The sequence below is a fragment of the Sus scrofa genome, chromosome 5 (genome assembly GCF_054392235.1).
Source record: "Sus scrofa isolate SSC_HxYL_T2T_F1_AM1 chromosome 5, Sscrofa_HxYL_maternal_Yorkshire_Landrace_v2.0, whole genome shotgun sequence".
Classification (NCBI taxonomy): Eukaryota; Metazoa; Chordata; class Mammalia; order Artiodactyla; family Suidae; genus Sus; species Sus scrofa.
In genome coordinates, this window is record NC_139387.1 from 104,241,609 (window position 1) to 104,266,936 (window position 25,328).

Below are 25,328 nucleotides of genomic sequence, written 5' to 3' on the forward strand. Positions count from 1 at the left end.
TTGGGCACATTTTTGGCTTTTCCCAACCTAATTCACTTCTTTCCTTGATCTTGGGCATATAGTACCCTCCACCTCTCGCTGAGAATTGACATGTGACTAAGTATGTGCCAATGGAATAAGAGCAGAAGTGTGCAACCTTCGTCTCACTTGCTTAAAAGAGGCTCCCCTTAGTTGACCCATCCTGTTCCTTTCTGCTGGCTCTGAAGAATGACACCTTGAGCAAATACGGTAGCCATATATGGAACAGGCTGGAACAAGCCCCACATCCTAAGATGATTTCCCAGTAGAGATCCAATTACCCATCTTGGGCTGAGAGCAAATAAACTTCAGTTTAATTTGGTCTTTGGGTCCTCTGATCAACTGTTTTAGCCTTGACGCTAATCTGCTAATTATGACCAAATCAATGGTCAGGCCTGTGCTTTCAGCATTTCACACCAGAGCCACTGCAGAGAGTTCTCATTCACTGGTCTCCTTTTTCTTTCCTATTTGTAGAGAAACTGAGGCCAGGACTTTGGGGTTAAGTTCTTGTTTGGACCATAGGAGAGGATCACAACTTCCTCATATGTTAAAGTAAGTAGACTTAAAGCTAAAAATGTAAATCTACAGCATCTTAGGAAGACAATAAACTAAAAATCATGCTGTTTTTCTAACTGAGCATCCCATGGCACGGGAGGAACCCAAGAATAAGACGGAAACTGGAGAAATCAAATGACAGCAGGAGATTTCAAGGCCGAGAGTGAGAGACAAAGCCTGGAGAGACCCCTGACTCTGGGAAGCAGGACCTTGGGAATTTTTAGGAGGAATATGGCTTGGGGTTAAAGTAGGGAAGGAAATGCACGGAAGCGAACCTAGACATCCCTCACATGTCCACTTTCCAAGGCATCCTTCCGTTCAACCAGAAGATTGGTTTCTTTCTATCTAGGGTCAAATAGCTTCAAGTCAGCCTCACTGAATCCACTTTCACCAGCCAGTTAGGCACTGCATGTATTAAAACATCAGGAACTACAACACTTTAAAAACTATAGAGCCAGCTAGAATTGAGACAATGAAGGGAAAAAAGGAAGACCCAGAAACATACCCAGGAAAACGTGAAACCTCCATATCTAGTAAAGTACCCAAGGGTTGGTTTCTCCATAAATGTTTAGGAAAATCAGCAATCTGGAGAATGATATTTATTTAAAACCACCTTAAGTTAGTTCCTTTCCATACACTGTATACCAACATAAATGGTAAAGTAATTACATAATTTAGTTCACTCAGTCATCGATTCACTCACCCAACATATAACTATTAAGTATCTACTATGTGCTAGAATCAGGGTTATAATGTTACACAACAATCTGGTCTCTCTGCTTAAAGACCTCTGTCTACATGAAAAGGAGACAAATCAAGGTGAAAATAGCCTCTAAATAGAAAGGTTTCCAAGGCAAGAGACCTCAGTGAGGAGTTGACATTGTTCTGGGAAAAAATGAGGACAGTCAGAGCTAAAGGAAAGATTTCTAGCAAGGAGAACAACGTGTGTCAAGACTGGAAACAAAATAAAATATTTTACTTTCCAAAACTTGCAAGAAATTCCGTGAAGCTGTTAACATATACACATGTCCTCTTGGTATCAATTGCCTGGCCCCAAAATGCATGTGAAGAAAGACAGGTACGGTTTCAATACACCCTTAATATTTCCTTATATTCAGGACAGCAAAGGGGAATATTATACTAACTGCTGGTATGAGAAGAAAAATATCCAAATAAACGACATGAGTAGGCGTAATTATTTAAAGTTGTTAGTTACTGTGGTGAGTGTTTATAGTAAAAGTTGCGCTTATCTTTTCAGAATTATCCGCATATGGGGAGAAGAAGAATGTCAAGGAAAAACAAAACATTAATTTTTAAATACTTTCTTAATCTTATTAATGGAGCTTTCTTGGTAAGTATCTTCATAATTATGTAGTAAAGAAAATGGAGTGCATTTTTACTGGCAGTTACTTAAAAAATAAGTATTGGTTATCCTTTTTTTTGTAGGTTCTTGGACTTTTACTCATGGGATTTGGTACATGGCTTTTATTGGAACAAAATTTTTTCACAGCTCTGGGTATGTATCTATTTTTCTTTCTCTAAATCAAGGCATTTGGTTTTAAATAATTGCATTCATGATTTATGCAGCAGGTGGCAGTATTTCTCTAAAATTCATTAAGTTATGACCAGTTTTTCCTCAGAAAGTTTTTGTCAATTGATTTTAGAAACAACTTATTAAAAATGAGACTTATATCCAAGACCATAAAGGAGACAGAATTTGGGGAGAGAGAGCTAGGAACTTTGGGCAAGAGAGATGAGAAAAATGGAGGATTGTGGTGGTTCTATGAACTCTAGACTTTTATAGATCTGTAGACTTGAAAAGATAACGGAAATCACCATAGTTTTACTGCCCAAATTAAATAATTTCTCTTAAAACTCAGTTACCACTTACTGTCACCATTAATGATTGGAAATAAAATAAAATATTACCTATGGAAATATCTTAAATACACATCAATGAATAAATGGATAAGGAAGATATTTTTATATATAAAATACGCCATCGAATGTGCATATGTACACACAAAATGAAGTATCATTTCGCCATTAGAAAGAAAAATCCTACCATTTGTGACGACATGGATAAACCTTGAAGGTATTACGCTAAGTGAGAAAGACAGAAGAACAAACATGATATGATATCACTCCTATATGGAATCTGAAAAAACTGAACTTGTAAGAACAGAGAATAGAAAGGAGGTTACCTGGGACTAGGGGATGGGGGAGTTGGGGAGATGTTAAGTGTACAAACTTATAAATTAGTAGATAAATAAATGTTGGTGATTAATGCACAACAGAGTGATTATGGTCAACAATATTGTATCGTAAACTTCGAAGTGACCAAGAGACTAAATCTTAACTGTTCTCAACACAAAAAGAAATGACAAATATGTGACATGATGAAGGTGTTAGCTAATGCTACTGTGGTAATATTAATGCAATTTATAAACGTACCAGATGACACACTGCACACCTTAAACTTACTCCATGTAATGTGTCAGTTATATCTTAATAAAAAATATTCCTGTAGAATTTTGGATTTGAGGTTAGAAGACTGGGGCCAGTCTCACCCTACATAGCCAAGATTGTGAAACACAGGACTTAGCAATACTCATGTTTTACCTTATGAACTGCGGAATATCAGAAATTGCTCTGGAGGAAAAACATGCGGGGAATTAGATTCTGGAGAGAGAGACAGAAAACAGAGAGAGAGTCATCATTTGCTTCTGATTTTTCCAAGGCCCAAATGCATCTCCACATTTTTCCCAATGTGTGTTTGCTCAGATTATCTTTTTGCATGTTCCCAATATTCACTAAATAAATTCAGTTATTTGGGGTTTATAGATGTGATTTACCAAATATTAATAAAATAACTGAATGCATTCAACTCTATTTTAAAAAGCAATACATTTTATATTTCTCATAGTTTACCATTTTGTGGTATGCTGTGGTTACTGTGGACAGAAGCTTAACAGGCTAAGGGTTATTTTCATGTAAATATACTTGGTTAGCAGAAAGGAAGCCACATTTCAAGTGCTTGGTAGCCACATGGGGCTGTTGGGTTCTGGCTACCTCGTCAAATAGCACAGTTACAAAACATTTCCATTATCTGAATAAATTTTGTTGAACACCACCGGTAATCATAAAATATATGGCAAAAAACCACCTGCACTTTAGAGCCAACAGATTTCTTAGTGGATATCAAGCAAGACAAAATTTGTTGTGGGAAACAGCAAGCTTAATAAAGATGTAATATGTAATAAAGTGCTAAATTTCACCTATATCTAACTGCCTATTATCTTTATTCTCTTCTGTTTGTATCCTTGCTTATGCAAAAGTATTCAGGGTGCCTGGGTGCATGAGCAATTTGCTAATTGTAAACGGCTGTGTGGAGATATCATGACAGCCTTTCTGTCTCCTTTCCTTTCCCACAATAATGAAAATAAGAGCTGCCACTTATTTGGTGTGGACTCTGTGCCAGGCACAGGGCTGAGCACTTTCCATATGGTATCTGATTTAACAATGAAGTGATTAATGTGGAGCAAAAGGCTTCCTTTTATTTTTTTCTTTCCTTCCATTATGGATTTGACACATAATTCTTAATAACTCTAATGTACTTGCTTACAGAAAAAAAGACCTGCAAAGGGAGTCAGAAACTTATACTTCAAGTTCTATTTTTTTAAAAATCATGTATTTAAAATACTCCGTGAAATCTCAGTTTTCAGGTCATAGAACTGAAATGACCAGTTTGAAGCAAGAAACCTTAGGTCCTACGCTCTTCTTTTTTTTTTTTTTTTTTTTTTTTTTGTCTTTTTGCTATTTCTTGGGCCGCTTCCACGGCATATGGAGGTTCCCAGGCTAGGGGTCCAATCAGAGCTGTAGCTGCCAGCCTATGCCAGAGCCACAGCAACGCGGGATCCGAGCCGCGTCTGCAACCTACACCACAGCTCACGGCAACGCCGGATTGTTAACCCACTGAGCAAGGGCAGGGATCGAACCCGCAACCTCATGGTTCCTAGTCGGATTCGTTAACCACTGCGCCACGACGACGGGAACTCCCCTACGCTCTTCTTGATCTGCAGCTGTTAATTAATTTCCCTGTTTTCAAGTCATTCTGCCCTCAATAATCCCATGCTGCCTACGATCTCCATCTATCCCTCTTCCAATAGCCTTGTCCTCTGATCACCTCTCTCAACCGTCTTCCATATGCCACCGAAGGAATTCACTTAAAATGCAAACTTCACCATGAAACACCGAGAGCTTCTCTCTCTCCCCATTCCCATTATTTACTCACATGCCGTGTATTTGGAGAGCACCGTCTCCATGAGTTGAGGATACAGTCATACACAAGAAAGACAAAGGGCCTGTCCTCATGGAGTGTAATACCAGGGAGGAAAGCTGGAAGACAGCACACAGAATGCTTATAATCTGACCTCTGCAAAGCTTGCCAGGCTCACTTGTCTGAACCTGTAAGTGCCAGCAATGCTAAGTGTCCCACACACACTGCACGGTCCTGCGTCTCAGGATGGCTCCACCATTCCGACCTAGAGACTTCCAGTGATCATTTAAAGCCTACGCCCAAGTGTTACCTTCTCCAGAAATCTCGCCCACCTTCACCTTCCAACCCTATTCCCCACTGGATTAGCTGGTCTTGTATCCAGTGGTGTGCCAGGAAATGTTATAGGATGGAGCCTCGGTTTATGGCATTTGCTGATTTCTGTGGTTCAAGTAATCCCATGATGGCCAAATTCAGGGTGCCAGAGTGGACTGAGTGAGCTGACAGATTTTGTGAAAATTTAATAGTCGGCTTTTATCAGCCAGAACAGTCTGGTTCCAGCACACCACTGCCCACTGCCTCTGCTCTTCTCCCATAAAACCTAGGCCATGCTTATTTATTCTTCTTTTTAGAAAAATATTTGTACTAAGCATTTAACAGTTAGTCTATTAACTATATATATATATATATATATATATATAGTCTCTAGCACAGAAAGCTCAGACTAGATGGGGAGAGAAAAAAATACAGTTTTAATGGGGCCATATTAGCCATAAACTCAGGGTTTCATACAAGGTAAATTTAATCTACATATGTTAGGCACTGAAAAATATTGTATGTATTTATTTATTTTCTTACCTTTTGCTTGTTAGAACTGTACATGCCGCATATGGACGCTCCCAGACTAGGGGTCAAATCAGAGCTGCGGCTACAGGCCTATGCCACGGCCACAGCCAGGCAGGATCTGAGCTGCGTCTGCAACCTACAGCACAGCTCATGGGAACACTAGATCCTTAACCCACTGAGTGAGGCCAGGGATTGAACCTGCATCCTCATGGACATTAGTCGGGTTCATACCTTTCTAAGCCACAGTGGGAACTCCCTCACAAATATTTTTTGATGAATGAATACATAAATATTTGGAGGTACATTAGACCATAGAAGAATTCACCCAAGAAAAAGTTGTCTTCCTTCCTAGAAGACAATAAAGGTAAGGTAATGGCATCTTCTGAGATGGATGAAATTCTCTATCATGTCATTAAAGGAGTAAAAGTTGTTGCTAAGAGTAAATAGGATTAAGTTGTTCCTGGAATGAGGTGAAAAGAGGAGGAGCATCCTAGTGGGTTTCCCTAGAGAAACCTTGGGTTGCTGCATTTATTATTAAATTGAAAACAACTATCACTTAATAATGCACTATTTTGTAGTTTCTGCAGATGAAAATAAGCACTTAATAGTATTTATTTTTCGAATTTTGATTGGAACTGGATCTGCTATCATTCTTCTTTGTCTCTTGGGTTACTTGGGAATTCACAATGAAATCAGATGGCTCCTAGTTCTGGTACGTATTTCATTTCCATACCCTGAATTTGTATCTTCAATTTTCATTGTTCGGCTCACATAGTGAGCAAGAATGACTTATGTCCCTGTAACACTGGAGTATAATGTGCACATGGGAGGAAGACAGTGAAGTTCCCCCTCCCAAGAATCTTTTCTATGTGGAATTTTCTTGCTGAGTTTTCTGCGGACCAAGTCTGGACCTCAACACTTGCACACATCGATATTAATTTTCAATAGAGACAATAGGAGTCCCTCTCCTAGGGTGAACTACAATGAACTAAACTTACATCTGAAGACTGAAATCAGAATAAACTATGTTAAAGCCAATGAAAAATGAAACGTATAGCTGGGAAAAGGAAACTGGCCTGTAGATGGCACATTTTCTTTCTGTGGGTTTGCCACGTGGGAAGCTACCTTAGAGCTGAGATCATAATTTATAATTTAACAAAGAGAAATATACCTGCTGAGAAGGCCAGACTCTGACATCTGGCTGGCACACTCTCTCTCCCCAGGCATGTAATGTGAAAAGATACATTATAACCAGGGACATAGACCTGAACATGAGCCATTTACCATACACGGGATTGGGGTGGATCACAATCCACAGATTCATGTGAAATAGAGTTTTTAACATTTCCTTAAATCAAATCAGTTTTAATTCACAAACGCTCTCTTGTTAAGCAAATAGAAAATTCAAGTGCAGCCAGTTGTGCCTCTCCCGAGGAAGAATGCAGAGATACTTAGCTTTCAAGTAGCACTGGAAGTCGGTTTGGTCACTGTACATTCTGGTTCTCAGTCTACAGTGGTTACCACTGGTTGTGTTACAGAATTGCCAACAAGAAAAATAACTTGGGGTAAACAAGAGCTTTGGGGTCAACTTTTAGGAATGACGGTTCTAGGAATATCTGAGAATGATCTCTCCAGATATGTGGTAATGTAACAAGAGTTGTGCTGAATTAAGGTAAGTGATGGAAACTTATTGAATAGCTGGGTCATCTCCAAATAGAAGAAGATACTGAAACATTCACTACTAAACATTGGTTTCACTTTACAGAGAAATTATCGGATGTTTGGTGCCACACTGAGGCATTTAAGAATAAAAAGTAAGCTGGTACAGAATTTGGATTTGGTCTTTCTGTTAAAACAAGGTTTTCTTAGAATGCTGCCTTCAGTAATGAATTGTGAATTTCTTTGCCTTTAAGTGATTCATATTTACTTTAAGGACCTTTCGTAGGAGTTCCCATCGTGGCACAGTGGAAACGAATCTATCATCCATGAGGATGCAGGTTCCATCCCTGGCCTCTCCCAGTGTGTCAGGGACAGTGTTGTTGTGGCTGTGGGTACATAGGCTGGCAGCTGTAGCTCTGATTCGATCCCTAGCCTGGGAACTTGTGTATGCCAAGCCAAAAAAAAAAAAAAAAAGAAAAGAAAAGAAAAGAAAGGCCCTTTGTTACTTCAGTTAAGTGAATACATATTATGTCACAATGATCTATGATTCTATTTGACCAAGTGTTTAAAACATTTTGATGTTTTTAACAAACTTTCCAAATGTCAAATTCTAGCTAAAGTTCTGACCTCTAGCTAACTTGGAATGCTTCAGAGGGCTCCTGAGGCCTCTCAAAAAAAAAAAAAAATTAAACTGACTGGGATTACTTCACAGGTTAAGCCAGGGACCACTGTCAATTAAAAGAGCTCTCTGATCTGAGTCACGAGCACCACCAACATGAGTCAGTCACGGCCGCCCCGTCCCTGTCTCACAGCACAGCATGGATTGGCAGACATTCTACAGTTGTATTAAAGTGACAGTACATTTTCAGAGAGGGAGAAAGAGGACTCACCTGAGCACAAGTTTAAAAAGAGGCCTGACCCACTCTGCCCTCGTCTTTATACCCCATAGGGCGGACCTGAGTGAAGACCCCATGTGATCTTCTGACTGGCCCTGGGCAGGATACCCTATTTGCATAGGAAACGGGTTGTACAGAGGTGGGGTGAGGAAGGGGTGACATTCCTTCTGCAGCAGGGAGTGAGCAGCCCAGGCTGGTCAAGGTGGGGGAAGCAGCATTACACTGAGACGTGGCCGGAGACTTTTGGGTTTATTCTCCTTGAGGGGACTTGAAACCTGTAACAGGTGTTCCCTTCAGGTCTGTGTGTTCTGCTGTTTGAATGGCTGGCGTGGCCAAGGCAGGGCTGCTCTTCATTGAGTAAATACCGAGACAGACATCCGTGGAGCTCTTTTGGGAGGCTCCTGAAGTAGCCATTACCCCATTTCTTTCCCTGCAGTTCTCCTCCCCTGAAACCTGAGACATTCAGCCTTGACAGTGACACAGCAATGAAAGGAGTCTTGCCTGATAGAGGCATTCGTTGCTGCCTATTGCTAATAATCGCTACTTAATATTATTTGAAATCACCCCTGGCAGAGGATAATTTAGGCGAAACTGGAAACCACACCTTCGTTTCCCTCTGGGGTCTTGATGCCTTACTCTGGCAAGGCCAGAAGCCAGTGCTGGCTCCCATTGCTTTGGGAAGCCACAGACTCTAGATCAGTCTCAGAATCATTTTCGTCTAAAAAAGATCTCACTCTCCCTTCTTCTTATTCTCCTCAAAGACCCACCCCCTATGCTCCCAGTTTATTTTTCTCTTCTTTAGGGCCTCTAGCATAGTTTTCTTAGGGCCTCTAGCATAGAAACTGGGATGGAGAAATGGATTGCCAGAAAACTTTAATTTTCTCCTTGCCACACGTTTCTATTTAGGCAAAGGAGACTCCGTCTGCTCTTAATATACTGTTGGGGTTTGGGCATGGGAAAGGAAGGGGGAAACTAAAGGGAGAAAAACATAAACATCTTAAAAATGACTGCCTCATGCGATTCCAGTATGAATGGCTTCTGACTGAGAAGGTCTCAGAGAGCCCATTGCAGGGATTACGTGATACTAGGACCTGACAGCTTAGATCCTAGAGCCAAGATACCATTTTTCCTTCCAGACACGACATGGAAGGGTGTTGCAACATCTTGCAATCAGGACATGTTTGCTATTCTGAGTTCATCAACACTTTTTTTGTTTTTTTTGTCTTTTTGCCTTTTTCCAGGGCCTCACCTGCGGCATATGGAGGTTCGCAGGCCAGGGGTCCAGTTGGAGCTGTAGCCGCCCGCCTACACCACAGCCACAGCAATGCAGGATCCAAAAGCCACATCCGAGACCTACACCATAGCTCACAGTAACGCTGGATCCTTAACCCACAGAGCGAGGCCAGGGATCGAACCCGCAACCTCATGGTTCCTAGTCAGATTCGTTAACCACTTGAGCCACGACGGGAACTCCCATCAATACTTTTTTGATAGACACATTTTGTCTTTAACAATGTGAATTCACACAGTCAAGCTATGGGAAAATCTTACAGACTTAAACACTCTTCTCCGGCCTAAAGGTGATTCTGAATGTTCCTACTCTAATCAAATAGGAAATAGTTTCGCAGTTTAACTCTTGAGACAGTTTTACTTCCTTCTTTGCAAGTTCTTGGGGCAGTGTCTCCCTGTTCTGAGTGCTAATAACACAAATACAGTGAATATTTCTTATTTCTGTGCACATCTAACTGCTGTTAAAAGATCATTTTCAAAGGTAAAATCATGAATCACCTATAGGTAAATGAGCATGTGTCAGACTTAACAGAGTAGGCTGCAATTTAGTGGGATCTGAAGTGTTAGCGGAGTGGTGTAAGCAGAGGCGGAGTCATTTAGATCCCCTCTAAGACAGTTTTAGGACTGAATGAAGAGGGTATAATCACCAACTCCAGGAACTAAGCAGGCTGCTAGGGTTCTCATGAAATACTGTCACTTCTTTCGGTCTTACTCTTATCCAAATGTTCATTGATTTTTTTCTTTGCCTTTTGTTAATTTCAGTCATGCATAAGAGAAAAGGAGATTTCCGCAATACCAGTGTATATTTTAAGACTGTATACTTCATATGATGTTCATTTTCCCCTCATGGTAGTATCTAAAAATATACTCGGGACATAGGTCCTCACATTTTGCTTCTTTTGTTGTAGTATGCAGTGCTGCTGATGTGGGCCTTTGGGGTTCAGGTTGTACTTTCAGCACTCATCTCCGCAAAGAAAGAGGAGGTATGGGAACATCGTCCTTTTATTTGAAAAATAAGGAAAATCAGATACGCTAGATTATTGAGACCTCAACCTACATTCAAAGCTAACAGTGGGAGTTCTCTTCTGGCATTGTTACTGTGCAGCTCGGGTCACTGCTGTGGCATGGGTTCAATCCCCAGCCTGAGAACTTCCTCAGTGGCAAACAAAACAAAACCAAACAAACCACTACAGGTATATGTCTTTGGAGGGGAAAATGATTCCATTAAGTTCTAGAATCCTGTATAAGGAGGGATTCTGGGATCAGACCAGGATGGTGGGCTAGAGGAACACGTCTTTCACTCTGTCTGCACAAGATGGAGAATGTCATAAATACCGAAGAAGGTGAGAAAGGAGGAGGAATGCTTAGTGTGGGGAACCCAAAATCAGCCCCCCAGCCAACCCTGGCTACCACCACTGACCCAATCTTTAGACTTGTATTAATTTTAAATTTAGCAATTTCATTTAAATAAGATTATTGAATGATTCATATATTTTGTACAGGTATGGTCCTGACTGATACAATTAAATTCATTAGAACAAGATTTCTGTTTTTCAAGTCCAAAAGAAGCCCATAATAAATTGCCTGAAAACCTTCTTGATAACACACTTTACCTATGACAGCCTATAGTGACTTTTAATTCTTTAAGACATTTCGGTGTTTCAGGGCAAACAAGGTCTGTGTTTGTATCATGGGAACATGTCCTGTAGCAATAAGGACATGGACTTGAAGTTACACGGATCTGCACGTGGCTAGACATCAAGGATCCACAAGCCAGTTAACAGCCTGAAGCCTATGTCTTCATTTACCTCCCTTCCAGAGTGATCACTAACTGACACTTAAAAAGTTCCTGTCATAGAGTAGCTATTTGAGGACTGTCTACTTTCCCTTAATGCATTTGAAGGAGACTATGATTAATTCCTTTACCTCCTAGCCTTCAAATTCTCTCCACCTCTCAACTCCTAATCAATGGCCAAACCTCAACAAAATATTTCCTGTATAACACCGTGGCCATCCAACTTCATTTGGTCTTTTGTGCTTGGCTTGTGCTTCTGGATATCTAATTATCCAGGACCTACTGTTAAAGGCTTGGCCTTTGGAGCTGAAATTTCTCCACATCCAAAATGAGGGTGCGTACGTGAGTATGCTTATGTGAGTCCCATAAAGCTGTTTTGGTGGCCAAGTACCAGATCTCAACCCATTAGTATCTCACTTTCGGACCTGGTGATAGAACCTGAAGATCACACTTAAAGACCCTGAACACATAGAGTTAATGTGTGTCACCCATATTTACTTGGGCACTGTTCACATAATTCTCTCCACCTATTTTGAGAGTAGTAAGAATTGCCATTTGATAATAACTACCAGGTGCCAGAGACTGTGGTAAGTACTTTACAGGCGCTGCAGTACTGGTCCTCACAACAGCTCCTGGAAATACACTCGTAGTCCTACTTCCTAGAGCAGGAAACTGAGGCTTTGAGAGGGGAAATATTTGCTTCTTTATATCACGGCCAAATAGAGCCTAAACGCTAATACTTATTAACTGATTCCAGAGATAAAAGCTTTGCTTACATTAACTTGCCTTCTACATTCAAACTGGACTAAACTCTCAGGAGCCTCTAAATTTTCTGTCGTTTAGAGGGCCTAATTCCGTCTTGGAGGTGTCCTAGGGATTCAAAGGATGTTTGTCAAAGTGAATACGTGTGAGGGAAGTTTTTTTTGCATAGTAGTCCCACAGATGATGAATGAAACTCATTTTTACTCTTATGTACGAAGGTGTGAGTCATAAGCACGCCGAACTCCCAAATAATGCTTTAGAAGGTAAACGAGGACCTAGGTCTGCCCTCTCCCCAAAGATACAAAATGGAAAGACACCATCATTTCTCTTCTAAGAAAAATTAACTTATAGAATAAGTTACATTACTTGTGGATCTAAATAACACATTATATTATTCTAGTCTTAAATGTATTAAAGCATAGATATATATGAGTTTATTCAACTTCTACAGATGTCTTAATTATTATAGTATTCCCACCAGTTACTTCATTTTCATTATTCAAAGACATGTTATTATGAGAAATTATTAGACTAGAATTCAAGTGAATTATTTTTAAAAGTCTCAGCTCTTCTTCTTTATTCGTGTAAACAAAGCAAATAATTATATTTTCTCAGTATCTGTCTCCTTGTTCATAAAATGCAATAATAACAGGCCTTTCTTCCTTCTGCCATTTTTTAGGGCCAAATTAGGAATTAGTTATGAAAAGCATATAAACTTTTCAATGCTTAAGCAACTTGCTAGTAAAAATTACCTCTGCCATATCTAAGTTTTGAAATAGTAGTTTTCCTCCAAACTTTCAGCTGTGATTGCTTTTGTTTTAGCATTGTGAAGAGATCACTTTTTTATTAAAAATCATAATTCTTGTAAAAATGCACAATAGACATAGGTCAGTAATTTTATTTAACATCTTAATTCATGCAGGAATTATTAAAATATAAAAACTAATTCAGGAGTTCCCTGGTGGCCTCGAGGTTAAGGATCCTGTGTTGTCAAGGCTCAAGTTTGATCCCTGGCCCAGTAACTTTTGCATGCCAGTGGTGCAACCAAAAAATATTTAAAAATTAAAAAATTAAAATAAAAATCAATTCAAAGGAGAGTGCAAAGAGAAGACATTTGTACAGATACAAAACCTACACAGAACAGGCTTGAAAAGGAGAGGGATCAGGTGCATCCCCCCCAGTAAAAATTCATCTGCACTTCTCACAAAGAATCATTTGTCTAAGTACAGTTTTCTGCAACCTACAAAGTTGTGACATAAAAATTACAAAAGGTACAATCTCATGGAATCAGAGGATCCTGAAGGCATACTAGAGGAAGCATAGTTTTCATTGAAGAGATGCTCAGTCATCTTTTTTTGGCCTGTTTTAAAGCCTTTCACAAATCTTCCTGAGGGTTTGAGAAGAAAGGCAGAATGCTTCAACACTCAGGCGAATAGCACATCATTTGCTCCCTAATCATAAAATAAGTCTGATGTAGCCTTTGTATAGATCAGCGTGAAAGACCAAATGCCTCAATGCGCACGGTTTACGAAATACAATTATAAGGAAGAAAAAAACACTTAGAAATGAGTAGAAATCAACAAACTGGCTTTGAATACTTTTTATGAGGAACTGTAAGGGAGGTTTCTATCAATTTTTCATTTTCAATAAAATGTTCAACAGGTTCACCAAGTATGGCATGATGAAATTGATTCAGTCATTTCCGAGTATGGCTGTAAGGATCAGCCTGGAAACATACCCAAGTGGATGATTCTGGATGCTTTACAGAAAACAGTAAGATTAAATTAGCATAAAACTAAAACTTAGACACCAAAAGTCATCACTGCAGAGAAGCAGGGAGACACGGAAGGAGAGGGGACGGGGCAGAGGAATGAGAAGTTCCCACATTTCATCTAAACAAACCAAGTGGGATAAGAGTGTCCCCACTTACAGATCTTGAGTTTATCCTTCTTGTGGAATGCATCCATTTATCCTTTCTGGGTTAACTGGTGTGTGTTTTCACCTGGATGCACCTGTAAACATGTTGGGGGGTCTTCTGCCAAGTGGAGGAATCTGCACTGTTGCACCTGCGGGGAGAAAAGGTCTAAGCACAGTCCCTGCTGGCAGCAGAGTGGTGTGGCGGCTACTGCTTGAGCCTGACTGTTAAGCTGACCTTGCGATAATGTTGTGATCTTGGATATGCAACCTTCTTTACTTCAGGCAGAAGAAGCCCTACCTCTGGTTGTCAAGAATGTAGAGAAAGCCTTGGACCTGGGACATAGTAAGCAACTAACACTTGTTAGCTAAGGTTATTGGGATTATTATTTCATGGTTCAGATTTTTCTTGGAAAGGTAAGGGAATGTATGTAGTCTGCCAAATGTTTTACAAGAAGAGATCAGCACAGGAAAAGAGTAAACGCTTGATTAAAAAAGACAGCATACATTTACTTAGCATGGGCCATTTACTAGGTGCTTTGCATATGTTAAGTCATTTAGTTCTCCCCAACTCAATGAGGTAAGAACTATTATCCTCATTTTATAGAAGGTCAGAGAAATGCAGTAACCTAAACAATGTCACACAGCTAATAAATAGTAGTAGAGCCAAGATTCAATCCCAGACAATCTAGCACTAGATTTTGTCCTCACATAAAAATAGTTAGTACTTTTAGCATATTTAATAACAGAAATGCTTTTTAAGAGAACTTAAATGTTTTATAAATGCTTTTATTTCTCTTATTTTTTTTCTGGTGTATGTGCTCTGAACATGTATTGCATTTTCTATTGCATCATGACTGATTGCAGAGTATCAAACCTTCCTATGGTCATAAACTGATAATTAGGAAAACAGTTCTATATGTATGACTTCACTGTTATTAAAAAGAATGTGGCTGTGACTATTTTCCTTATCATCTTTTGGGGTTTTTTCTGTGTGTCAGCTTTTCACACAATACAAAATTTAAAGTTCACATCTCATATCAACTCTAAGAATGTAGAAAGAACCCTGAGTTTCTATGTATATTAAATACATATGGTAGCATATTATGGATAAATTATAAAGAGAATTCTTATAGTTAGGGAGTTCCCATCATGGCTCAGCAGTAAACGGACCTGAATAGTACCCATGAGGAGACAGGTTTGATCCCTGGCCTTGATCAGTGGGTTAAGGATCCGGCATTGCTGTGAGCTGTGGTCTAAGTCGCAGATGCAGCTCAGATCCCTAGTTACTGTGGCTGTTGGCATAGGCAGGAGGCTGTAGCTCTGATTCAACCCCTAGCCTGGGAACGTCCATGTGCTGTGGCTGCGGCCCTAAAAAGACAAAAGACAAAAAAAGAAAAATAAAAGAGAATGCTTATAGTTAGGAAAAGCTATGGCTAGGGGATTCTCTCTTCTATGTTCTAGCTCTAAACATGGTTTGCTAAATCAAGTACATCTTTCATCCTGAGCTTCTACAACGTGAATTCACACATAGCAATTTCATTCAAACATAGCCCACGTATATGAGTAGAGATCTTAGGTCTGAGTAATATCAACCAGAGCAGCAACCAAGTAATGGATTAAACAAACAAAGAAAAATATACTTATTTGTTTAATTCACTACATTTCAATGGAGAATAAATTAATACATTTCTCACAAAACCACTTTAATATGTATAGGAATCATATAATGAACTACAGTTTGAATATTTTACAGTAAAACTTAACAGAATCTTTTTTTCTAGTTACAGTGTTGCGGACGAAAAAATTATACAGATTGGATAAAGAATAAGAATAAAGAAAATTCAGAACAGGTGCCGTGTTCTTGCACGAATTCTACATTAAGAAAGTGGTTTTGTGATGAGCCACAGAATGCAACTTACACAGAGGTAAACATAAGTCGAGGCTTCTCCAGTGTTTACAGAGCCCTTTATTGCAAGTCATTTTAGAATTCTGAGCTAATTTTTATGTTGAAAACAATGCTATTCATGGTTATTAGGCTTTTAATCAACTTCAGTAAACTGAAACCATAGCAAGGCATATTGTATCTTTTCAGGTATACAGTAAATTAGTTAAACTTTCTGGAGTATGAAATCTAAATGGTCCTACAATTTGAGATACCATCAACTTCCCCTCATCCCTCCTCTGATGGAGGCGGCGCCTTTGGCAAATCTCTGGTGTATACGATTAGTGATGGAGCTGCAGTGGCAGAAGGGAAGAGGCATGAGGTTTGGCAGAAACTGAGGAAGGAAACCCCAGAAGTGACAAAAGTGGTGTTTAGGTAAATGTGGCAGAAGCAAGAGTAGAGGTTCATCTGTAGCAGCTGCTATTTGTAGATACGGGATATTGGTAAGCTAGGGATCTCCATTCCAAGACCTTGTAATACTTCATATAGTTTATATACTGATGTAATATGTTGTAAATTTAAGATGTATCTTTCAATTATATAATGCATTCTCAGATAAAGAGAGCATTATGTTTTTTAAAAGTTTCTTTATGTGGTAAATATACTTTAGGCAGTAGTATAGCCTACTGAATTACAATACTTTGCAGAACTACATGACATCTTAGCAACTTTAAAAGCAGCAACTGAGGCATCCTACTATTATATGAAGCTTTCTGGACTAAAAAAAATTCCATCTCAACTTAGACACTACCTTGCTTTTTAGACTTCAATAATTTGCTAATCTCTTCTTCTTTGAAATAGAATTATATATAAAACCATTTCCATCTTTAAGTCAATCTAAATTCTTTCCCTTAGGGTTGTGAACATAAAATCAACACATGGTATCATGCTAATGCTTTAACCTTAGTTAGAATTAACTTTGGACTTCTGGCTTCAGAGGTAAGCTTTTGTTGATATATTTGAAGATTAAAAAAATTAAGGTATAAACTATACAGGATAAACTGCAGAACAACCAGGTGGACACCTAATCCAACAAATTAACCTAGTAGGAGCCAGGACATTGAGACTGTTCACACCCAGTAGAGGAATAGGTCCCAACTGGAGGAGATATCCCTAAATTAACCTGGGTAGTGCCTGTTAATAAGTTGTCATTCTGGGAAAGAGTAATTTCATTGCCTTGTGATTTAAAAACAAAAATACTTCAAATCTGAGCAGGGAGAGCATCATGTTCAGTGGTCTGCAAGTTGGCAAATTTCTTAAATCTAGGCAGATGCTGGATATTAGTAAATCTGTTCACCCGTATACTCATTAATTCATTGCTTCATTCATTCATTCAATAAATACGGAGTGGGGTGAACATCTGTTGTGTGTCTGGTACTATTCTAGATAACTTGAGATACAATGGGAAGCAAAATTTACCTATTCCTTGATCTCTGGTGTACCAAATGCAGAAAGGAGTTTCAGAAATACTACTTCATTCTCCAGTTTCAATGAAGGCTACAGATGTAAAGAAATTGTGAGGATGGACAGATTATAATTGTGTGGACTATTACATTGGAATAAATACGTAATGCATGTTTTAGTCAAAATAAGATACCAAATTTAATTTTGTGTTGATCCACAAAGGCATTGGCCTTAGGTTTTATAAGTTTTCTTTGGCTGGTTACAGTGTTAATTTCAGGAGGGTGGTAAACAATGCTTTTTCTAAGCATTGATAGCATTCTTTTAAAGTGCATATTCTCTGTTGTATTCATGCTGAAGTATTTAAGACAAAACTGAATGGGGGAGAGTATCAGTGCCCCATCTTTATCATCTGCCCTCTGCAGACCGCCTTTTATGATCCCTGACAAAAATCATGCTGTAAAGCAGAAATTGACTTAACACTGTAAATTAACTACTCTAATTTAAAAAAAAAAAAAAGGAAAGAAAAAAAGAAGAGGAAATTTTGTAGAATATTGATGGCGTGGTTACAAAGGTAAACACAAAACAGATTAGCAATTCATCAAAGCATCTAGCTTAATGATAACCCATGTAATTAATATTGAGCAGTCTATTCCTTAGTCCCTTCTACTAATGAACTTGGTAACTGCTGGGTTACCCTAAAAGACCCACTCTGTAGACTTACTCACAACCGTATGTACCTTATTCTGAAATTTTCTCATCCTTCTTGATCCCTTTTCCTTGTACAGAATGCATTTTGGTGATTATATAGTATTAGCTTTACAAATTATTCATATTGATGACATTTTGATCTCTTATTGTTTCTTTTTTCCCAAAAGGTTTTGCAAGTCGTGTTAACTTTTTCTTTCTTCAGACACATCAAGAATAGAATATATGCAGAAAAGTGATCTTTGGATTTTAATTTGTCTGGAAGAAACCAGTTAATTTTCAAAATAATCATGTCGTATTCTTCTAGTCCAAAAAAATGTTTTGAATGACATTCATCAAGTTTAGGATTTATTCAGAGTCATTGGTTATATATAACACAGAATTATTGGCTGCTATAATAAATCACTCCATGAAATTTTTCTTAATTTAGTTTTAGAATATCTGAATTCAGAGGGTATTATCATATATTCTAATTTTAAAATGTGGTACCACATTTTGAGTTTCTTATGTAGAAAAAAATACCAATATGATATTTAGAAAATACTAAATAAGCAATTATAACATGTACTTTACACTTGCAAATTTCAAGGAAACAACACTGATTTATAGGAGATTTAAAAGAAGGATTAAAAGTATTCATGGCACTGACCTTGACATTTAATTAATCATTGATTTCTCTTGTCTTTTAATTTCTTACAAGTGGATAATAAAATTCTATAGATTTGGATATACTTTAGGGTCAATAATAAAATACTAAAATAACGATGGATTTTTAACTATAGCAAAAATAATTATCTACTCACTGAGTTCTCATATTCTTATTCCTCATTTTCCCCCTTTTTTGGGACTTTTGTTCAGTGCATTCACACACAGTTCTCTGAAGTATATAAAAATAACCTACCTGTTCTATATTCCTAACAATGATACTGAGAACAGAAAAAATCTTTGAAAAAATAAAAAGTGCTATACAGATATGAGATATTATCATATCATTGTTGTCCTTTATAGAAAAAAGCCGCCTTGACCTTGAGGAAATGAAGAAAGGATAGATTTCCTAAAGATACTGCATTGCACCCACTGCTATAGAAGGCAAACTCATTTATTAATTAAGTCATATCTCTGCATATATCTATTCAGGACATTACAGATTTCAGAGACCTGTGGACTTTTCTAAGTCAGCACAAAAGAAAATATAATAACCATTTTCTCTAAAATGACCTGTAAATAGATGTGCCTTCTATTCACAAAGGAAAATTCTCTTGAGATTTAAAAGCTCATTTTCAAATTCCTATTTTCAATAAAATATACCACAGGAACACACTGACAACAAAAATCTCTCTCCTGCTTGAAAGTTGAGACCAACTTATTTATAATCAAATAAATATTATAGAAATATATTCTATTTGTTTTCACATCACGGAAACCAAAAAGGGTCTCTACATACTAGATTGTCTATTTTCAGTTAATACAATTAAATCACAAAATATATGCACCATTGACCAAATCGATCACCTTTATGATTTTAGGAAACATTGTTTTAAAGGATGTTGCTTTACACCTTGAATAAAATAAAGACTTACTTGGTAAGATAAAATAGAGTAGATTAGGGTCATACCTCCCACTTAAACTTTTTTTTTTTTTAATTTCTGAGTTAGAAAACATAGAAAGTTCTGAAAGTCAATCTGGATCAGAAGTGAAACAGTGAATTAATATTTAGAGCAACACGTAGTCCCGACTTCCCCTCACGTTGTCATATCACTTGCAAAAACACATTTAACTTACTCCAGGCTCCCTGTTTTAATTATGTTTCCAAAAATCAGGGCAGTTTTTTTTGGCACTATATTCGTGGACTACCTTCAGATTCCTTTTACCTTCTTATACATGCATTCAGTTAACAAGCATTTATGGAGTACCTACTATGCTCCAAGGACACTGTTCACTATTGAGGTAAGAAGAGATCCATCTATAGTTCCTCTTGGGAGCTGGCTTCAGAGGCATCTACCTTGTCTTTAGAAGAGCCCTAAATTTGGTTTAATACTTGGCAGGTGTCATCTTGAAATTCTTAATAATTTTTGAACAAGGAATGTCACATTTACACTTGGACTGGTCTCTCTAAATGGTAGCCAGCCCAGTCCCTCTAGTTAAACTTAGAGTCAGTCACACATCCTGACGTGCGAACACGTCAACATACATATGGGATAATTTTTATGGACACCCAGAAAGAAAATTCCTGTTTGCCTTAGAAAATCAGAGAGCACTTCAAAAAGGAATCACTCGTTCAACAGTTACTTATTAAGCAACATCTATGTGTTGGGTACCACTCTAAGTGCTAGAGAAAGAGTAGAGAATAAAACAAAATGAAGAAATGAAAAATCACGAAGGTTACATTCAACTCAGCAGAGCCAAACAATAACACAGAAACAAAGTTATTATGTGAGATGGTAGGAAGTGCTATAGAGAAAAAGTCAGTCAGGAAGTAGAATAAGGGGAAGTAGGAAGCTTGCAGTTTGAAACAGGACTTCCAAAGGTGGCCTCACTGGAAAAATGACTTTTGAGATGAGATGACCAGCAGAAAGAACACTGCAAGTGCAAGAGGAAACAGCAAGTCAGAAGGAAGAAGTGACATGACACAAAAGTGAGCACTGTGAGTTCAAGGAGGGGCAAGACAGCCTATGTAGTGGGTGTGCAGTGAGTTGGGGGACTTGGAGGTTGGGGAATGTAGGGAGGTTCAGAGGCGGAACAGGTCTTATAGGGAGCTGTCAGCCATTCTCAGGGCTTTAGTTTTTATTGAGTGAAACGGAAAGCAAGTGGCAGGTTTTGTACAAGTAACATGATTAAGCTTATTTTTTAATTGGAGCAAGCTGGCTTCCATGTTGAAAACAGACTCAAAAGGCACAAGTATGCAAGCAGGCAGAACGAATTGAACTCTATTTAACAATCCAGATAAGAGATGATGGTGGGTTTGGCCAGAGAACAGAAGTGGCGTTGGTGTGAAGGGATCAGATTCTGTCTATCTTTTGTGCTAGAGTCATCAGAATGTTCCTGCAGCTTGAAGGGAGAGATACGAAAGAAGAAGAGGAGCCAGAGATGACCTGAGTACGTGGGAGGATAGAGTTATCATTTATAAACATGGGAAAGACTGTGGAAGAAGCAAGGTGATTTTATTTTTTTTCCCATTTTTTTGAAGTTTATGGAAGTATAGCAGGTAGTTTCTGCTGTACAAAAAAGTGATTCAGTTATACATGTACACACATCCCTTCTCTTGCAGACTCTTTTCCCACATAGATCACCGCAGGAGAGTGGGTAGCGTTCTCTGTGCTACACAGCAGGTCCCCGTTGGCGAATAGCTCACGGCGCATGTGCCAATTCCAGCGCCACGTCCAGCCCCCCATCACCTGTGCCCTTTGGTAACCATCAGTTTTTCAAAGTCTGTGAGTCCGTTTCTGTTCTGCAAATAAGTTCATTTGTGTCCTTTCTTTAGATCCCACATATAAATGATAGCAACGCTTAACACTTGAAAAATCCTGCTGAGGTCATTTGTTACGTGTCTGCAGCCCCCACTAGTCTGTAAGAAACTCAAGGCTAGAGCTATTTTGAGTGTCTTTGCAGCCCCAAAGGCTTACTCAGTACTTCCCAATGTAGCTGGCCAGTAAATGTTAATGAACTTTAATGGTCAGATTACTCAGTGTGTCGTGAGTTACAATCCTATTGCCCTTTTAGGTTGTCTGACTCTGTACTCAATAGTTTTAACTTCATTAGACTCTCATAAATATAATCTGTCCAAACTTGGTTGGTAAACAGTATCTGCTAGTTTGGTTAGTCACTGCCACCCACTTCTCCTTTCTCTAGGAACCGGAATGAGAGATTTTGGAAGAACAAATACTTCTTTAAAAGAATTTCCTTGAACCAGAAATTAAAAAAAAATCCTAAAATAGAAATATTATCAGATAATCCTGTTTGTTTAATGTTTGCGACATTTGTTTAATGTGTGTCTGCCTTTATTTTCTCTTTCTGATCTCAGGGGAGTGATTCTTCAGGGACATTGGAGCCCCTGGCAAAAAAACAAAACAAAAAAATCTAATATTTTTACTGATAGAAGCCTGAAAAGAAAAAAAAAATTTTATACTACCTGTTATGGTTCATTGTTTAACCTCTTCTATTACTTTTTCTTTATTCCTTTTTCTATTGAAATCACCCATCAGGTGAAAGAGAACAGTGGCATATTTCCAGTAAATCTATAAATATTTATTGAATGGGAATGGATTTTCACACTATATAAATGGTAAAACCAGGGAAAGCAGAAGCTATTCCTTGAAAAATCAAATTATTTTAAGATTAAATCTTTGCTAGTATTCTGAATATCTGGAACAAAATAAAAGGCAATACTTTTGTACAAGAACATTTGTAATGTGAAGAGAAAGTATGTAATCATTGTTGAAAATTATTAAAGGTTATTACTAATTGCACTTGAGGACAGTAGACATTCTCCTGTATGTCTGAAAAGATTTATGGAATGAAACATGCAGAACTGCTCACTTCTTTAATTAATAGTTCATCATGGTTGCACATTTTATTTCAGGGAAAAAGTAAGACTCTCTACAGTGTCTTTATCAGAAAATTGGTATCATAGATATGTAAATGTATGCATATAAATAGCATTTAAATTATTATATGTAGTGGAAGTAGAAGATACAATATTTTAAAATCATTCATTTTATGATAATTTTCTAGGATATAGACACATTATATACAATATAAATCAGATTTTATAACTGATATTCTAGTGTAAGTTGTTTACTATTTATTCATTTATTTTATTTCACTCAGGAGGAAATGCTATTTTTTTCATTTTGAAATATGGTTTATCACTATTTAACTCCAGAAAAGAGAAAGAATGAGAAATAAAATAAGATTTAACAACAAAGTCATTAATTTTCATGTTGCATTAAGTATATCACTACCTAGTGTGTTTCTAAATACCACTAAATGAAAAATGGCCTGCATGTGATGGGGCCACAAATTTAAAGCAACTGAAATTATAAGAATTTCTTCTGTTAAAAAATACAGTAGGTTTTGAAAAGTCCACTTCTACAAGAAAATTCGGTAAACATTACCAGTAACCTCAAAATGAATTATCCACAAAATAGACACAACATTGAGGGGTTTATTTTTCGAGTCTCTATGATATAAAGATACTGAGTTTTAATATATACTTTTGTGTCTATTGATGTTTGACTTTCTGGTCTAAACATTTTTTTTCAAATCCAAACTGCTTGGGCTATTATTGGATACCTGAAAACTGTGCATTTAATTAGCAATTTGTACTATGCACAAGAAACAGATAATCTTGCATCCTATCATACCAATTTATCACACATTACATATTTATCTTGTCATGTATTCATCCATATTCATTAAAAATACTGCCAACCTCATTTTTCCATCTTTCAATTTTGGTCTATTTCAAAGCCAACCAAACCTTTTTCTAGTATACTTCCAATATTTCTGTTCAATCTGTAGACTCTGTACCAGTCTTAGGTTTTTCATGAGAAAATTAAGATTTTTCGGAAATATTACCTATCTTTCTCTAGATTAAAATATATGAGTCCCAATATCACAACTATAGCTGGTGGGCCTTCTCTTTCCCTGGGCTTCTACAGGAGCCCAGGGAGATTCATGTGTTGCCAGGCGTCCTCTTATTTTCTGGGCATATACGTTTCCTTAAGCCCTCTACCACCTCCACTCCATAAACTCTTAAGGTATAGGCTAAGTTTACCCAGTTCACTTGTGCCACTCTTTTTGCAAGACTGGCAAAGAATGGCTTGCATTATACTTGTGAATGTGAGCATGTCTTGCAGCTCTTGGTTCTCAACCTGAGACCTCAACCACAGTCCACACATAGGCCAGTTTTGAGCACTATAATTTAGTGTCTCCTTCACATCAAAACCATGCATCGAATAAATTAATTTATTAATGAAAACATGGATGAGTCTTTCACTTGGGATCTTGTACTCAGACGAAAAGGCAATATCCTTTACCTTATAAAGAACATTTTTCTGGAGACCTTCTTTGCAGAAAAGAGGTATCTTGGTAGCCTGAGACCATCTAATCTTAGGAGATCCGGCTTACAAGATGAACTCTTAGAGTGCACCTGGGAACGTGAATGATACACTAATTTGAAACTTCCTTAAATGACAAGAGTGACTCATTGTACCTGAACTGTTTGCACAATTTGCTTTATGCTGAAACCCTGCTCTCCTTTGGAGATTCTAGATTTTGCCTATGTGCTAGGCAGAGGGTGCCTACGTGACCAGTCCTTAGTAAGAATCCTGGACAATGAACAGAAGTTCACTGATGGATAAGGTGTGTGCTGTGTGACTCCACTAGAAAAAGACGTGAAAGTTGATTCACTTATATCCATGTACGTTTTCCCTTCACTGATTTTGCTTGGTATCCTTTCACTGTAATACATCCTAGCTATGAGTAAAATTACACATTGAGTCCTGGGAGTTCTTCCAGTGAACCACTGAACCTAGAATGGTCTTGGAGACCCTCAACACACTCCCTGGAAAGGAGATTTTATTTCAAGCCAAGGGCTTGCGTCTCAGAAGTGATGCTGTCAATACACAGAAATGTATTACCTTTAGCCAAAATAGTTGCTTTTCATGTTTACTTGGGTAATCGATCTCATTACTTGCTTACAACTATTTTCAGTGGCTACTTTTATTCCATTCCACCGTTAGATAAATCACTCGATCAGCCTAAGCACACTGGATTTTTCAAATAATATCTCCTATTCCTCTCTATATCTTTGCTCATTCTGTTCCCATTTCCTTGAGTACCTCTTCCAGTTCTCCCACTGGCAGAAGCCTAATTCTTTAGGGGCTTTGAGAGACAGAAAAGGAGAGGGGTTAGCATGTGGTTTTAGAATTAGATGGTCTGGACTCAAATCATGCCACTTACTAGCTATAACCCCGAGCAAGGTTCTATAGCTCAGTTTCATTATTTGAAATATGCATGTAATAAAAAGTAAACCTGTAAAGTAGGAACAAATTTAAGATTAAATGATTCAATATTTGTGACGTGTTTAAAGCTATACATAGGATATTGTAAAAGAATATTATTTATGGATCTATAAAATAAATTATATCGGCTTCATAAATGATTTCAAGAATATGTTATACTGGCTTCCTAATTGCTCTGAGAAACATACGTCGTATGCCAGTGGCTGAGACCATGGAGTAGGGGTAACAGAGTAGACTG

The 25,328-nt window shown here is 37.9% G+C and overlaps 2 protein-coding genes across 7 annotated transcripts in view; one reads left to right on the forward strand and one right to left on the reverse strand.

The window, feature by feature from the left end:
- Positions 1-22,531, forward strand: part of TSPAN19 (tetraspanin 19) — a 28,941-nt gene extending 6,410 nt beyond the window's left edge. The window contains exons 2-13 of one of the 4 annotated variants that reach the window (XR_014845503.1): positions 493-570; positions 1,832-1,924; positions 2,020-2,089; positions 6,274-6,407; positions 10,449-10,523; positions 13,760-13,870; positions 15,796-15,939; positions 16,812-16,895; positions 18,236-20,709; positions 21,092-21,220; positions 21,334-21,472; positions 22,087-22,531. Coding sequence is in view for 2 of the 4 variants with exons in the window: in XM_021092799.2 (XP_020948458.1) it covers positions 1,844-1,924; positions 2,020-2,089; positions 6,274-6,407; positions 10,449-10,523; positions 13,760-13,870; positions 15,796-15,939; positions 16,812-16,895; positions 18,236-18,304 (768 nt within the window). In the remaining 2 variants the exon portion in view is untranslated. Of the gene's footprint in view, positions 1-492; positions 571-1,831; positions 1,925-2,019; positions 2,090-6,273; positions 6,408-10,448; positions 10,524-13,759; positions 13,871-15,795; positions 15,940-16,811; positions 16,896-18,235 lie in introns of all 4 variants that reach the window. The other 3 variants (XR_014845502.1, XM_021092799.2, XM_085025252.1) reach the window with 3 other exon arrangements.
- LRRIQ1 (leucine rich repeats and IQ motif containing 1) overlaps positions 1-25,328 on the reverse strand; it is a 232,695-nt gene that overhangs the window by 198,129 nt on the left and 9,238 nt on the right. The gene's annotated exons all lie outside the window — the stretch shown is intronic.